Source organism: Osmerus mordax, chromosome 7, assembly GCF_038355195.1.
Source record: "Osmerus mordax isolate fOsmMor3 chromosome 7, fOsmMor3.pri, whole genome shotgun sequence".
Classification (NCBI taxonomy): Eukaryota; Metazoa; Chordata; class Actinopteri; order Osmeriformes; family Osmeridae; genus Osmerus; species Osmerus mordax.
The window spans coordinates 14,681,992-14,698,676 of record NC_090056.1 but is presented as its reverse complement, the minus strand read 5'-3'; the positions used below and the strand labels follow the sequence as shown (position 1 = coordinate 14,698,676).

The window sequence follows — 16,685 nt, the reverse complement described above, 5'->3', positions numbered from 1 at the left end:
ACCCAGCCTGCACCAACCCCAGCAGCCCTCCCTCCCCTCGCACCCAGCCTGCACCAACCCCAGCAGCCCTCCCTCCCCTCGCACCCAGCCTGCACCAACCCCAGCAGCCCTCCCTCCCCTCGCACCCAGCCTGCACCAACCCCAGCAGCCCTCCCTCCCCTCGCACCCAGCCTGCACCAACCCCAGCAGCCCTCCCTCCCCTCGCAGGTGAAGGATATTGGTCGCGTGTGCGCTGCCTCTTGGCCAGACTGTCCTCGTCGCTGATGCCCGCCATCAGGTACTTGAGGCCGGTGATCCAGGTGCGGGCCTCCTCCCCTGTGCTGGACACCAGGTCGAGGGACTCCATGTGCTCGCCGTAGTACAGGCTGAAGCAGCAGTTGGGGTCGAAGCTGCCCTCGGAATAGCGCTGGAAGATCTCCGACTGCTTGCCCTCGCACACCTCCCGGATGGAGTCGATGGAGACTGGAGGGAGGAAATAGAGGGTTAAAAAGTATTGAGTTCGACTTCCTCTCAGGAGTTTTGAGAGAGGGTGGGAAGGCGGTCAGAGGGTGTAATAAGGAGAGGAAGGGATGAGAAGCAGTTATTTCCTAGAAAGATTAAATGAGGTCACTGATCATTATTGTCACACTGACATTGAAACGCAAATTGGTATTTGCGTATATTGGAGAATCAGGAACTGATTCTAACTAATCAAAACTAAGATGAGAAGGAAGAAACTCACTTAAGGAAGCAAATACCATTTAAATAAGTTATCCTTGGATACATTTCACTTAATTCCACTGAATTAGAAGTTTTGCCCACTTTTGATATAACGAGTTTTACATAAACAACAGTGGTTAAATAGTCCTGGCAACATATGTTGAAGCTTAACTTGGAAGTCTTAATTATGAGTTCAGGCACTGCGATACAGCAGAAACTAAATTAACTTCCATTCGACAAACGAGTATGCCCAAAGAGCTTCGCTATTAAGACGAAACACTTACAGGACGGTAATGACATTTTACAGGAAGAGATTGCCTTCGAGTCATTCATTAACATTTAGCTTGGTTTGGGATGGGAACAGACGGAGAAAGTAATGGGATTTCCACTTATGTCTCTGTGGCCAGTTTGCGTTATAGCACTCCCCCTCAATGTGTCACATGTGCACAATCAAATACTAATGTCCTGGCTATAACAATGTACATTCATGTGACATGGCTCTCACACAAAGAGCCTGAGAACACCATCATACTGGATCAGAACCTTTACTACCAAGGATAAAGAGCACACTCACTGATGGATTACTTGTGATCAATGTGTGTGTGTGTGTGTGTGTGTGTGTGTGTGTGAGTGTGTGAGAGACTTCTTAACCTCACCAGCCTCTCAGAGGCCATATGGTCTCCCAGTTAAGGGCAGACTCAGTTCAATGCACAGAGCGTACCTAACTGAGACACACACTCAAACATGCACCTGCAGGGAAGAGCAGCTGTTCATCTTTACAGTCACACAGAGATGAAATGAGTCATGTCCATACACACACACAATAACCCTTATACCTAATGCATTGTGCATACACACTCTCATTTGAATCAGCTCACATGAAACAAGTTCCACAGAAATAGAAGAATGCATGGATCTCTCTCTCTCTCTGTCACACACGCACGCACACACACACACACACACACACACACACACACACACACACACACTCACACACACACACACACACACACACACACAGTATGCATTTCATCTCACTTTACCTGGATGAATGTGAAAATGAAACCTACTTAAATGAACAATGTCAACACCCACTCGGCTGGATGTCAAAGGTTGTGCCCAGCCACTGAATAACCCATGATGCGGTGTGCGTGGTGGTGTGGTGTGCTGCGCTCGCACCTCAGTGGGAATGTGTCCATAGACCAGGTCCAATCATAAATAATGCAGGAGGACACATTATTCACCACAGGCTCTGTAACCTCAAGCTACTGGGAGGGTTAAAGAAGCCTGATTAGAAATGCCTGGCCGTTCCATGTGGTGCTTGTCCTTCTTTAATGTTTTTTATATATAATACTGTATGTGGAGACTCACCAGTTCAAGATCTCCTAGTCTGGCCATTCTTGAGCTGTTTGTCCTCAAGTCAAATCATTTGACTAGCTTTGGGCTGACACAAAATTCATGATGATAAAAGTAATAGGGGAAGCTTGGATAAAAAGAGAGATTTGAATGTGTGGAATCCAGAGTCTGGGTCATCAGGTCAGCCTTGGCTCAGCTAGCCAATCACCAGTCTGCTCTTTGGCAGAACAAGTGTGGTTATGTCAGGTTTCACTCAAACCTAGGCCACTACCGCATGCTGAAGAGGGAGGGATGTGTCAGATCGTGTATGTGTCTCTGAGTGCGTAAGTGTCTCTGAGTGTGTAAGTGTCTCTGACTGTGCGGTGTCTGTGCCGAATCATGTATCACTGGTCGGCCACGTTAAAGCTGATGAATAATTGAGGCCACTTATAAAGCGTATTAAGTCTGAGTGAGGCACAGAGTAGGGCTGGGCGGTATGGCCTAAAATGTTTATCACGGTATAATTCGTAAGCACTGACGGTATCGGTATTTATCACGATATATTAGTTATTCTTTAACTGTCATGACAATGCAATCCGCACTGCATCGGATAATCTACCGCACTCGGACGGATTTGGATTGGGTAACTCCGGTGTGTCACTGTCACATGGGTTGAATTTTCAAAATTTTGCAGCGTTTAATTGCCACGTTCAACAGTAGCCTACATTTATGGGATCTCCAAAAAATTGTTAAATATTTGTAGTGAGTTAGCTCTAGCTATAAACAATTATTACATGGATGAATACTCTATTCTGTTGACCTATAATAAACATTTCACAATTCTAACCAACCTGCCATTGGATTTGTCAAATGCATTCTGGTAGATTCATTTTCGCGCACATGCATGGCTTTCAGATGGTGAAAGAGATTGCTAGTGTTTCCACCTTTGGCTGGCACAATTCGATGACACAATTCACAGAGTAGGCTACTGTTTGTTGGTCGATGTCGGATAACTTGAAATCCAAACGACAGAAGAGGCTCCATTTTTTTTACCAAATCTTCTTTGTCCGCCAAATCAACCCCTTGTTTGCTTACACTTGCCAACAAAAGCAGTTTACTCATATGAATGTCAGAGACACAGTACTGAGGGAGAGGCCAGAGACACAGTACTGAGGGAGAGGCCAGAGACATAGTACTGAGGGAGAGGCCAGAGACACAGTACTGATGGAGGCCAGAGACACAGTACTGATGGAGGCCAGAGACACAGTACTGAGGGAGAGGCCAGAGACACAGTACTGAGGGAGAGGCCAGAGACACAGTACTGAGGGAGAGGCCAGAGACACAGTACTGAGGAAGAGGCCAGAGACACAGTACTGAGGGAGAGGCCAGAGACACAGTACTGAGGAAGAGGCCAGAGACACAGTACTGAGGGAGAGGCCAGAGACACAGTACTGATGGAGAGGTCAGAGACACAGTACTGATGGAGGCCAGAGACACAGTACTGATGGAGGCCAGAGACACAGTACTGAGGAAGAGGCCAGAGACACAGTGCTGAGGGAGAGGTCAGAGACACAGTACTGAGGGAGAGGCCAGAGACACAGTACTGAGGAAGAGGCCAGAGACACAGTACTGAGGGAGAGGCCAGAGACACAGTACTGAGGGAGAGGCCAGAGACACAGTACTGAAGGAGAGGTCAGCTATACATGTTGAAACAAACTTTACCCTTATTCTCAACAAAATAAAAGCCTTCACTTAAAATGTATACAAGACGTTGTGCTACAATGACTGTGCATGTATTTGTGTGCGTACGAGTGTGTGTGTGTGTGTGTGTGTGTGTGCGAGCACAGAGGACTCACTCTTGGCCTTCTCGTTCTTGCGGGACGGCCGCCAGCGGATGCAGGACTTGTGCTCGTCCAGGTAGAAGAAGCGCACCAGCCCCTTGGAGCCGCCGCGGAGCTTCACCATCTGCGTCCCCGTCTGCATGGAGCTCATGCATTTCTCCACTGGAGACAAGGAGAGATAGGCACACACATTTACAGATGGCTGTACAATGACTTATTGATGTGTGTGTGTTTTACAGTGTGTGTGTGTTTTACAGTGTGTGTGTGTTTTACAGCGTGTGTGTGAGAGAACGATGGTTTATTAGGGATTATCTGTCCGAGGTTGGTGTGGCGTACGCACGTGTTGCTTTGCATTTGAGCAGAAGTCAGTGTGTGGGTGTGTTTGTGTACACACATCTTGATCTGTGTTGTGCTTGTGTATGAGAGTGTTGATCCGCGGGTGTGTTCTTAACAACCATCTGGGTTCCATTCTGGAGCTTCTACAATGAACATTTATTTTCCCGCATGCACAGTGCAGTTCACAAACGCAGAAATGCATTGGACATGGCTGTCACATCCCAGTGAGCTTCACTTGGCAGAGGACAGGCTGAGGCCAGTTCTTCACAAGAGTCTCTCTAACAAGACTACTACATCAGTTTGTTGAAGGGGAAATACATTCAAATCAATAAAACATGGACCATGAGTATTGTTAGATGCCAGAATCCATTTTGTTTGTTCAGATGTCAATGTTGAACCGCAATTCTATAAAGGGACCAACACCCAACCCATTTGAAGATGGAAGTGGTTGGCTGTAAACAAAAAGACTCTCCATTTAATGAAAAGTACTAAAATACTGTCTGGGATTCAGTCAGACACTGAGTGGGATACTATATTTGGGTGTCTCTTCGACATCTTTGCTCAAGTAGTCCAGCAAATGGTGTCCATATTTAGCTGCTGTTCTTCTACAGTATCTCACCCTGAGCTGGCTGCTACATCATCACACCACATTATCTTAGTAGCTGGGAGACATCTGTCACCAACTATAACATTTATTGAACCGCAAATACAAAAATCTGACTAACATTTAAAGTAGTTGTTATTTTTCTTATTACTTCCAATTAGAGTTGCTTACAATAAAGATGGATAACCCTTCTGACACAAACTAGTATCAACTGTAAGTAGTACAGACAGACAATGATGGACTGGTTTAATTGGCCATTGATTGGGCTTTTCTGTGTTCCTATTGGGTGGCTGGGACAACAGGCCCCAAGGTGCTGGCTAATGTAGTTCAATCCCAAACTGTTGTGGTCGATTTTATATGCAGTTCTGCCAAATAGGAAGGCTAGAACCATTTAATGCTACAAACAGTCATTTTTCTCTTACCTTCCCTGGAAAGTGAAACAGTCCTGTTCTACCCACGTGAGCTGGAAGAAGATCAAGCACGCTACAGATAATCTGTTAGCAGAATGGAGGCCCACTTTCCTGTGGTCCATCTACTTGAGGCATGTTGAATGTGAGCAGGTCTAATGTGAGTAAATTCCTGTGTTGTTTATGACTACACTCTGCTGGTTGAAATCAGATAGCCTATATTTTTACTTGACTAAACATGACTTTCTACAAAAGAACGTACACTGTAGCTGTAGTAAACATGTTTCTACATCCTTCAGCAGCTGCTGCTGCTATTGAACCATCAAACGAGGACAATCTTTTTTATTGGCTCAACAACACTGAATAGTCTATTCTTACATCAAATAAATACAGCACTGCCATGCAGAAATAAAAGACTATGATGAGTTGTGCAGTTCTCAACATTTCATAACTCAGACAGCAGACAATGTCAATGAAATCTGTGCGAGGCCGAGAGCGGATTTCTATTGACGTGGCATTTGACCTGTCTGTTACCTTGGCACTCACCCAGAGACAGCCTGGCAGAGAGACACTCACACTCCAACCTGATCGATACCACACCCTAAACCACACAGCCTGCAGGCTACCAACTCATCAACACATGCAAACACACACACATGAATGCACATTGTTAAAAGCAGACCACTGTGCAGATGCACTACAGTCAGGCAAAAGGACAACCCACCCCTGGCCACACCAGGCAGTGAAACAAACACACCCACTTAGACACACGTTCCAATTCACATTAACAGTAAGGCCTCAATAATTGAGAGATGCTCTTCCCCATTCCCCAAACGGCCATCACAGTTACACTTCAATTTAATAAGGCAGGCAGGGAGGGAAGCAGACAGGGAGTGAGGCAGACAAGGAGGCAGGGAGGCAGGGAGGGAGGGAAACAGGGGTGGCCTCCTTGCAGCCCTTCAGGAAGTCTCCAGCCAAGGCTAACATCTGCTACTCCACACTGGAAACCCAACCCCAGCTCCACCCTCCCCTCTGAGCCTCCCCTCATGTCAGCCCTAACCAGGAACACGAGGGAGCAGCACACAGGTGGCGTGGACTGGATGTGTGGGAGCTTTTAGCGTGTAAAGCCACGCAAGGTGGCTTTAAACCTTGTGCTGCCTTCGGGTCACATGACTCAAAGGTTCATAACGAACGATCGTTGTGTTGACCCAATTTTACCCAATACAAAAACAAATACAAATAATTTTCTTTTAACCTTTGCAATGTGGGGGGTCTGAGACAGCCCAACGGTTAAAAGAAAATGCTTCACTTTGTTTTTGTATTCTGTAAAGTTGTCGCAATACGACGGTGGATCACAAAGACTGATGAGTCAGAATAACCCGAAGATAACACAAGGATTAAACTATTGTGTGTGTGTGTGCACTGTACAGTATGAGTGAGTGGGTGAGTGTACAGTAAGTGGAGGACTCTGCTTCACCTCTCTCTCTTGGTATCCTTTGAGTTTGAGATGGAAAACCAAATCTATAACGTGGACATTCTCGCAGATAGCCAATGCTTTGCAAAGATGTATGAAGTCTAAAATGAGGACAAGTCCTCCAGAGGTCTGGCATGTCCACATGCAGCTGTAACTGGAGCCACACAGGCCATGTACAGCACATCCCTTATACATTATTCACTGAGACACTGCATAATACAGGCACCCACTGAAGACAACATTTCAGTCTCACAGTTTGCCCCACTTTCCCACAGCACAGTGGAAACTTTTAAAGGAGGCACTGGACACTACATACAAAAGTTTAACAAGACTACCACGCACCGGGATACATTTTTAAGGGAGAGAGGGAGAAAGAGAGAAAGAGTGAAAGAGAGAGTGTGTGAAAGAGGGTGAGACAGTGAACGAGAGTGCTGGCCACTCCAAACTTTCTACCGGGTTCGGGTTGGTTACCATAGAAACACTGTTGGGGTTAAAGGATGTGAAGATATAAAGCTGAAGCCCAGACTGGAGAAGAAAATAAACACCTGGGCGCTTCTACCGTAGCTACTAATGTACACTGACCAACATATGAGGAAAACATGCAACTAAACATAAGGAATATTTATGCATAATATTGCAAACTGATTGTCAGTAAGGAAACACTGGCACACTGAGCAGGTCAACATGCGTCAGCCAGACATCAGGGTTCAGGATCTCTGCAGGTTGGATTGTTGTGAGTATGGGGCAGGAGGATCAAACTGAGTATCAGAGGGGGAAATCCCTACAGGAATCAAGTTTGCATCTGATTGGATCAAGTGGTTTATTTGTTTTACCATAATTAATCCAGGTGAGCTACTGGGAACCAAATGTAATTTTTGACCAACTAAAGACACACTAAAAAGTCTAAAAAAAGAAACCTAATCAAAGTAATTTAATTGAGAGGCAGCAATTACTGATGGCATTAGTCCAGCCTAGTTCATTTCCTGACCTAGTTACACTGATGGTACGTGTAAGCGATTGCAGCATTGTGACGACCTACATTGTTAACAAGGTATTTGTAAAGTATAAAAAATGGCGCTGGTCCCCACAGCTGCCATGCTGGTTCATAAAGGGGGAGAAGACGTGAGGGTCTGGGGGTCAGCCCAAACAGCTGAGGATGACGTGAGTCAAGATAGGGGTCAGACCTAATACCCTTCACTGGGCAACCTGCACCAGTGGCAGGCAGGTGTAACCAAGGTGATGACCTCGTCATCTGTCGTCCCAGTGGGAGTGCAATCTGGGGGAAAAGTGGGCCAGGAGAGCCTTGGCTCCGGAGGGCGGAGTCAGACAGCTCCCCTCCCTCTTGCTCCGTCAGGGCACTAGGTTAAGCTCAAGGGGATTGTCTGGACTCCATATGTCTCTCTCTCTTTTTGGCGCGTGCACACACACACACACAAACAGGCATCTTAGTCACAAAGGTGTATTTTAGACGTAACTGAAGAAAAAGGTGCAAAACCAGTAAAGCCACTGAGGAGGCCACTCTGGTGCGGCTAGTGGCGCTGTGCTCCTGCGACACACACCAGACATGACGCAATAACAATCCACAATAGTCAGCATCAATCTAGTACATGTCTGATGACATGACACAACCCACAACACCAATCTACAGCTATACTACGAATTCTACACTTGACAACATCCGGCATGGTCGCCAACCAGCCATCAACTTCCATGAAGCCCTACGCTTACCCATGAATCCCAGTCTCCATCTGGAGAAGGCAAACATGCTGCTTCCTATCCGGAAGAACTCCTCCACCAGACGAGAGAGGGAGGCCCGTGGCAGGCTCTTACACAGCAACTTCTCTTTCTCTTCCACTCTCCTCATCAATCTGGGGCTCGCACCCTTGGCTGCTGCTGCCGTCCTCCCCTTGGCCCCAGGGCGGGGTCTGTCCCGCGTGGAGCCAGCGCCGGACAGGCACGTCAGCGCTGAGGTCACAGGCCCCGTGGAGAAGTGGCCGCTCACCACTGCAGAACTCATGCTGGAGGGAGATCACAGTTGTACTCTTCTAAAACTGAGAACAAATATGGGCTTCCAACCTCAATTTTGGACTGTTCTTGACTAGATGCTAGGTTTGAGACTTTTCGGCTGGTAGAGATGTTGCCAGTGAAATGAGGTCATTTAAACGGTTCACTCGAGGTCCAAAAAGAGCAAGAAAGCATTTTTCGATTGTTGTGCCTGTTTTCTGTAGTGTCTCAATATGTGGCTCTCAGTGTCTTCTTGTTTTTTTCAATTCTTAGCAATCACAATTCTTGCTGACAGTTGATTTCCTGAGCTTTCTCTCAAACAGATCAGAGACTGCAATCTTTACTTTGACCGAAATAAAAAAGGTAAAAAATGAAATCCAAATGACATCAACCGATTGTCAATAACGCTGCTTCCCTCACACAGCAGAAAATCTGTCAATGGTTGCTTTCTTCAATACGTCTCCATCTTAGACAACGGAAAGGTGCGCCAGCATTTTTGAGTGCCAGGATTCACACAATTCCATTATCTCTCCTTTCTGCAGTTCTTTGTTCAGCTGGAGTTCTCTTGTGGCAATCCAAAGGGCTGTCCTTAAGGATGGTGAGAGAGCCAGGAGACACAGTGGAGTGAACGGTAGCCAAGGGATCCTATGCACAAACTATGCAACATGTTGTGGGCGTCAATCCTAATCTCTGGGACTCAGTAATCCGGGTCTGAGGGATTTACTTAATGTGTGAAATGAGAATGAGGGACAGCAAGAGAGGGAGAAGGACAGGCAGATATCCCCAAAAGAGCTGTAAACCAGTCTTGTTCTTTTACAAACCAGTTCATAAATCTATTTAATCTCTGCAAGAGTCACCTGAGGCCTACCTGTAAATATCAAAGTGACGACAATCACACACAACTGAGCACACTAGAATACCCCAGACTATAAGAAAATGACTTCAGACCCTGCTAAAGCAAGCAAAATAAAATTTAAGGGAAAACTAACCCTCCAAAAAACTCCTTCCACCTTTCAATAAGGTGAAATAAAGGACGTGTCCTTTATGGACCCTCCTTCGTTCTCATTATATGTTGGCATATTGAAGAGAAGTTTAAAGTGGAATGCTTGATATGAGTTTGTGTACCCTTACAAAAAATAAATATATTAAAGTATACTATAAGTATACTAAAATATGGATAGTACACTTTTAGTTCACTTTTGATATACTTTTAAGAAGTGTGCTTAGAAAATAGTTCACTTTTGATATACTTTTAAGAAGTATACTTAGAAAATAGTTCACTTTTGATATACTTTTAAGTATGCTTTGAAAATAGTTCACTTTTGTAAGAAGTATACTTAGAAAATAGTTCACCTTTGATATACTTTTAAGTATGCTTTGAAAATAGTTCACTTTTGTAATAAGTATACTTAGAAAATAGTTCACTTTTGATATACTTTTAAATATGCTTTGAAAATAGTTCACTTTTGATGTACTTTTAAGTATGTTTTGCAAATAGTTCACTTTTGATATACTTTTAACAAGTATGCTTAGAAACAGAAAATGGTATACATTTCTTCTGGAGTAGGATGTACGTTATTATACAGCAAAAACAGTCAAAATAATTTTAAAGTACATTACAGGTTAAATTTTTTGGATCCATCTCATTCTAATTATTCATGTCTATGAAAATCTATTATGCATTGCACATTGAATCTTTTTTGGTACTGAAGCTGTAACCTTAATTACTGCCAAAACATTCTGAAGCCCGATAATCTTATACTAATAATTATCAATTGGAGTATTAATGGAAAAAAAGAAAAAGCTACATGAGAAAGAAGCAGACAGAAGGGTTGCATTATGAATTTGAAGGTTATACTGTCAAACTGACTGAAGAACGAAATAACGACGTGAAAAAATGAAGATAGCGTGGGCTCATTGGCTGGTCAATTCCCATAATGCAAGGCGGTGAATAGTGTTAAAATTTGCTGATAAGTTTGCCGTTTGTTCGAAATACAAATGTAACTTCATGAATTTCGTTTTTTTAAATGTGTCTGCTTAGAATGTAGTGTTTTGTTGCGTGGCACTTTCAGTTCATGAAGTATACTTCCTAAAGAGCCTCAAAGTGCACTACACAGGTTACTTTAGAGTATTCCAAGGTATACTTTAAAGTACTTTGGGAAGTATACTTTATGAACTGAAAGTAGGTTACTTTAGAGTATTCCAAGGTATACTTTTAAGTACTTTAGGAAGTATACTTGATGAACTGAAAGTGCACTACACAGGCTATTTTACAGTATTCAAAAGTAAACCTTGAAATACACTATAAGTGTAATTTAAAGTGTACTAAGTGACCTAAAAAGTGGGCCAATTCAGTTTACTTAGTACAAATATAGTATATAAATAAGTACACTGCTAGTATACTTTAAGTAACATGATAATAGTATACTTTTTATACTAAGTATACTTACAAAATAAACTTGAAGATCACTTCTTTTTTGTAAAGGTAGGCCAACAGTATATTCGAGTAATTTAGATGAGTTTGGCCAAAGCGATTGTATATGAATAGTTTGTCCTAGAAGTGTTGTTTGTCAGTTTTTGATCGTTGGATTGTAAATTTTGGAAGAAAGCCTATTTATTTAAATATTTCAGATTTTGTTTGGCTAATAGTTCAAGTATATGAAGAAGGAAAAGTTAACTGACGCCTAAAATTTTTTTTTTTACTCACCTTGGCCTGCATGTTCGGAAAGCCTTCTGTTCCATGCTGACTTGCCAGGCCATTTTGAAAAGCAATGTGTGGAAAATAAGTGCACATCAAATTTATTGTAGCGTCTTCTGAATTTGGATAAAGTCGCAGTAATATTAAATCTGAATGACGTGTTATTATTAAACGAAGGAAAGGATTTGTCTTGAAAAGACATAACATTGCAACTATTCCATGAACAAACTTGAAATCGACTTCTTTCCGCCATGTTTGTTATTGTGTCTAATACAACTAACACCTGACGTAAGCTACCAGTGCAATAAAGGCTACGTCATCCAACGTTGTTTCATGTGTTTTCACGGGTAGTCTACTCAACCTAGTCCGAGAGACTAATAGTCCAGCTACGTAACTCGCCTGGAGCCAAATTAGACATTAGTCTACTCCAAACATTTGTGTTCAGCAATTCTTTGAGGACAGAAAATAAACCTTCAATTTAATTCAAAATATTGATCAGTATTAGTGGTCGGTGGTCGCTTGAATTACCCAATCACCGGATCACTGCGACGAAACAAGGATATAGGCCTATTCTGAATGCGCATTACAACCACCTGCTTTGTAAGTTAAATAGTGAGACCCCAAAATACATAAACATAGCTGTGTGAGCTAATAGCGTAATGCAGTCCAATTGTCGTTTCAAAATCGAAAGTTTTCTTCCTTGACCGTTGTAAGGTTTCCATGAATGATAATCCAACTGAATTGTGGTACGACATTTTAAAATAGAAATAGTAGTAGTTTTGCTTCAATCAAAGGATATTTAAGGAATAGGAAGAAAGAAACAAGAGTTGAAGTGGCGCCCTTAAAGCAGTTCAGCACCATGGCTAGCACCATGCACAGCCCGCACACACACGTGCAAACACACGCTCGCATACCCACGTATTAAAGAGAACGGTACTGTGAAAAGACCTCACACACGAGTACATTTAGTCATTTAGCAGACGCTCTTATCCAGAGCGACTTACAGTAAGTACAGGAACATTCCCCCGAGGCAAGTAGGGTGAAGTGCCTTGCCCTAGGACACAAAGTCATTTGCACGGCTGGGATTTGAACCGGCAACCTTATGATTAATAGCCTGATTCCCTTACCGCTCAGCCATCTGACTCCCAGTAGGGAGTAGGGACTAGAGGGAACTCTAGTTTCGCTGCTACACCATGCAATATCAGCTGGGGTTATCCCATTCCGGGAACAAAGAGTGTTTCACACCCATAAAACACGGGTCAAATGGTGTACACAACCCACCCACAGCGTGGCGAGACAGGAAAATAAGTAGTTCTCACAGTGGGATCTAGACACTTCCTGGTTTTCTCATGTTAAATAATACATTATTCATCTGTTCCCTTCCAGCTAGCCAATGCTACATTTGAACGTCCTTTACATGAGGCCCATTAGTATCTCCACTTGGATAGGAATTGAGTGAAACATATCATAGGAATATATTGTTTACTAATTACTCTGCCTTTCCACACTCAACCCTAAATGCCACAATGTAACTCTCTACTATCTCAAAAGCACTGCGGTCAGTCGTTCTGCTCAGTTTACACCCTGTGGTCAGTGTCACCCAAAACAAGCCCAGACCCAACATGGACTGCAAGCAAAAATCAATTCCTAGACTATTAGTTTGAACTGTAACAATACAGTATAGTGAGGTGCTGAGTCAGTCAAGCGCAGGATGGAGTGACAAGGCAACATTGATTAGACTATGTCCTCCTGAGATATGATGAAACATGCCTATCCATCTTCATTCTGACAGAACACTTCATTGTGTGAAAGTTTATATTGTTATGCTGAATTGTTAAAATGTCTGGCTTTAGGCATGTAGTAATGTAGGAAGGGTTTCTTTATTGAAAGTGTAAAAGTTGCTGACATTTCCAGAAGGCAGGATAAACACCCGGAGGTACATTCTAAGTAGGGTCAGCCATAGGCAGTTTCACATCTCAAGTTTAATGGGAATTCTCTGGTTTAAAAAAACTAAAGTCTAGACAGATCTCAGTGTAAGTGGCCCAGGGAGAGATGGATCTGGAGTGGTTTGGACCTCATGCTGTTAATGTCTATTATTAACTACAGGATGTTACCTCAGTTGCTCTCTGGGTAAGCATGGGCCCAGGACATGTTGAGGCCAGATAGTATGGCCCACCCATGTCTGATGCAGACAAACCTGTGTTTTCGTATACATGGTATTACTTGAATATATCTGTATCAAGTTGGAAGTTAGTTAATTCAGTTTGGAAATGTGATCAAACTAAAACAAAGTGTGTGTGTGTGTTTGTGTGTGTGTGTGTGTGGGGGGGGGGGGGTCTGAAAACAGCTAGTTTCCCATAAAACAACCTCATTATGAAGTGATCAAATATAAACTAAGACCCCCCAGGGGCTTGACTGTGGTTCCCCCCACCTTCTTTTTTTGTAGCAGACAGGACATCATATTTAGTTCATCAGCTGTGCTGTGGATTCATCCGACAAGTCATAATAGCATTGTAGGACTGACACAACACACACATTCCACCCACACTACCAAGCTACAGATTAGGACTTGGACCTGCCAGATAAATCCACAAGCTAAACTATAATAGGTTAGGTTGATTCAAAACAAGAAGAGCTGTTCAGCCCACACTGTGGAGAAAAAAAATATATCCAGATTTGATGATCCTAATCAGACTTTATTATGATTGTGTCTTGACAGGTTCCTTGTGACACGTGTCAGAACATGCCTCCAGGATGCATGTAATGCTGTGGGAGACCATCTTATCTCCCGCTCTCCTGCCATCTTCTCTCTCTTTCTTATACATTTATTGCAGCATTTCTTCCTACAAGCTCACTGCCACCCAGCTAGAGAGTTAGTATAAGACTCAAGAACACTCGTCTGGTGCAATGCAGCTCTAAAAACTCTAAATGTTGTGGACAAGCCAAGGGAGTAGTGACATTCTGTTACTGCTTATCTGCTTATCTCCTGTTGTTGTATTGTACAGAAGCACTGCTAAGAAAGTAGCGTGTTGTTTAACAGGTGACAAAACTCATTGAGGAAGTAAAACTAGCTCTGAACAAATGAACAGAAACTCTCGGTTTAGAAACCGACAGGGTTTGGTTTCCTAATTAGTCATTCTGACAAGAGACAGATGTCAGTGCATGACATGACTGCCCCAGACTTGGACAGAATCTTCCATTCACTCTAACGATCCCATGTGCCATCTAAATGTAGAACCGCAATGTCAAATCAGGAGATAGACAATACGGAAAGTTACATTTGAGAAATAAGGTGTATTTTTTTTAACGGTTCAAAATAATCTCCAGTGGTCGACATTGAGCCTACAAGGGCACGGACCCTGGTGTAGAGTTACCATGCCAACTGAGGGGATTGGTGTCTAGCAGATGGCATAGTAGCACAGAGGATGTGGGTGCCTGCTGCTCCGCCTTCCAGGGGATCAGCGACGGGGTGTGCGCACGTGAGTTGGTGTGTGAGCGTGGGACTGAAGCTTATCTGGGGCTGAGACCCCACAAACCCCCTCGCTCACACACACTTCAGAGCATACGCATACTGTCACCTTCAAATCCTAACCCTAATCCCGTAGACTCCCCTGAGTGCTAAAGCACACACGTACATTAGTACACAATTTCACCTCAAAATCCCACCCCGATCCCTGTGTCCCCCGTCAATCTAGTGTAAATCACCTGACAGTCTAGCTACACTGCAGTTCTGAATACAGCGCAGAGGCAACAAACTGGCAACAGTCCACATGCGACAAATCCATGAAGCATAAATGGAAATAAAATGAAAGAGGGCCACATGTCATGTCATACCAAAACTGCATTTGACCTCACGAAGGACACACTACTCCTACACCGACACGTTCTAACGGAGCGGCTTGTACTCAGGACGAGTAAGTGGACCCCTGTTGAGAAGTCATCCAGGCTTTCTCACAGGGCGCCATCTGAGAGATGTGGGTAGTGGAGTGAGGGGAGCTGAGGAGGCCGTCTCGCCGCACCATCTGGTCTAAAGGTTAACAGGAGAGGAACGGAGCAGTCGACATGAGAGAAGGGGAGGGCACCGTGCTTGTGGCATCACCGTGGAAATACTGAAGGGCAAGATAGGGATGCGTCAAAGTAGAAGCATGGTTGAAGAATTACTGTCACTAGGAAATAGAAATAATTTCTCTTCTCAATCATTTAAACAAAGTAAAGTAACTACTACAGCATTACTAATATTCATTTCTCTGTCTCTCAGGCTACCTTCATCCCTCTTTTCTCAAACCTGTGCACTTGTGTGTTCTGTAAACACAGTCATTACTCACATTATTTCCTCTTGAGGACGTGGAGCTCTCGCTTAAAAATAAACCAAACTCATCCCTATTCAATGGATGCCCATTATTCTGTTCTGTAACAATGAATAAATCATTTTCTATGATGGGGTGATTTAAAGTGGTCGCTTACATGAGCTCACAACCTGAATAAGCACGATCTACAACCAAAAATAGGATTCCTTCTCTTCCTTTCTATAACCACTGAACATTCGAACGTATATGAATAATGATAAAGCATGCGACCATGCTTCCTCCCTCTAGCAAGACGAGTTACAAAACACTTGACACTCGTTTTTCTATTATTTGTTATCTCCCTTGACCCCTTGCGGTCTGAAAGCTGGCTTCAGCTACACTGCTAATGCTGCACTCCATGGCAGCTGCATAGTGGGATATGGTCCAGGCTTGCACCATTGCCACCCCATCAAAGACAGCTGTTGCAGTGCTGGTCTCAATGGCTATTACATTTACATTTAGTCATTTTAACAGACACTCTTATCCAGAGCGACAAGTACAGGGACATTACCCCGAGACAAGTAGGGTGAAGCGCCTTGTCCAATGACACAACGTCATTTTGCACGGCCGGGAATCGAACCAGCAACCTTCTGATTACTAGCCCGATTCTCTAACCACTCAGCCACCTGACTCCACTATTACAGTTTTGCTTGTAAGAAAGGGTAATAACCGGGGCTACAAAAACATTGGCATTGGTAAGTGGTTAGCCTGTCATTGCCTGTGAATGAAGCAGAAAAGTTGTATCAAGCTTTCACTTTGATGGCCATAAGGCAATGTTTTCTGACCTATAAGGCAAGTCAAGTACTTTTCTTACGTTAGTCCTTGTTGAGTCTTGCTTGCTTGGTTGCTGATCATAATGTGGCCATGGATACAGGCATCATTAAGTATAATTTAGCATCATTACCAGTATTGAAAGCCAACTGCTGTGGGCTTACTTCCAG

At 43.6% G+C, this 16,685-nt stretch overlaps 1 protein-coding gene across 1 annotated transcript in view; it reads right to left on the bottom strand.

Moving 5' to 3' along the window:
- Nucleotides 1-8,713, bottom strand: part of plch2a (phospholipase C, eta 2a) — a 31,826-nt gene extending 23,113 nt beyond the window's left edge. Inside the window, exons 1-4 of the mRNA XM_067239077.1 lie at nucleotides 8,425-8,713; nucleotides 5,238-5,278; nucleotides 3,891-4,077; nucleotides 219-462 (exon numbers count right to left, since the gene is read on the bottom strand). Coding sequence (XP_067095178.1) covers nucleotides 219-462; nucleotides 3,891-4,077; nucleotides 5,238-5,278; nucleotides 8,425-8,713 — 761 coding nt within the window. The remainder of the gene's footprint in view (nucleotides 1-218; nucleotides 463-3,890; nucleotides 4,078-5,237; nucleotides 5,279-8,424) is intronic.
- Between the last annotated feature and the right edge of the window lie 7,972 nt (nucleotides 8,714-16,685).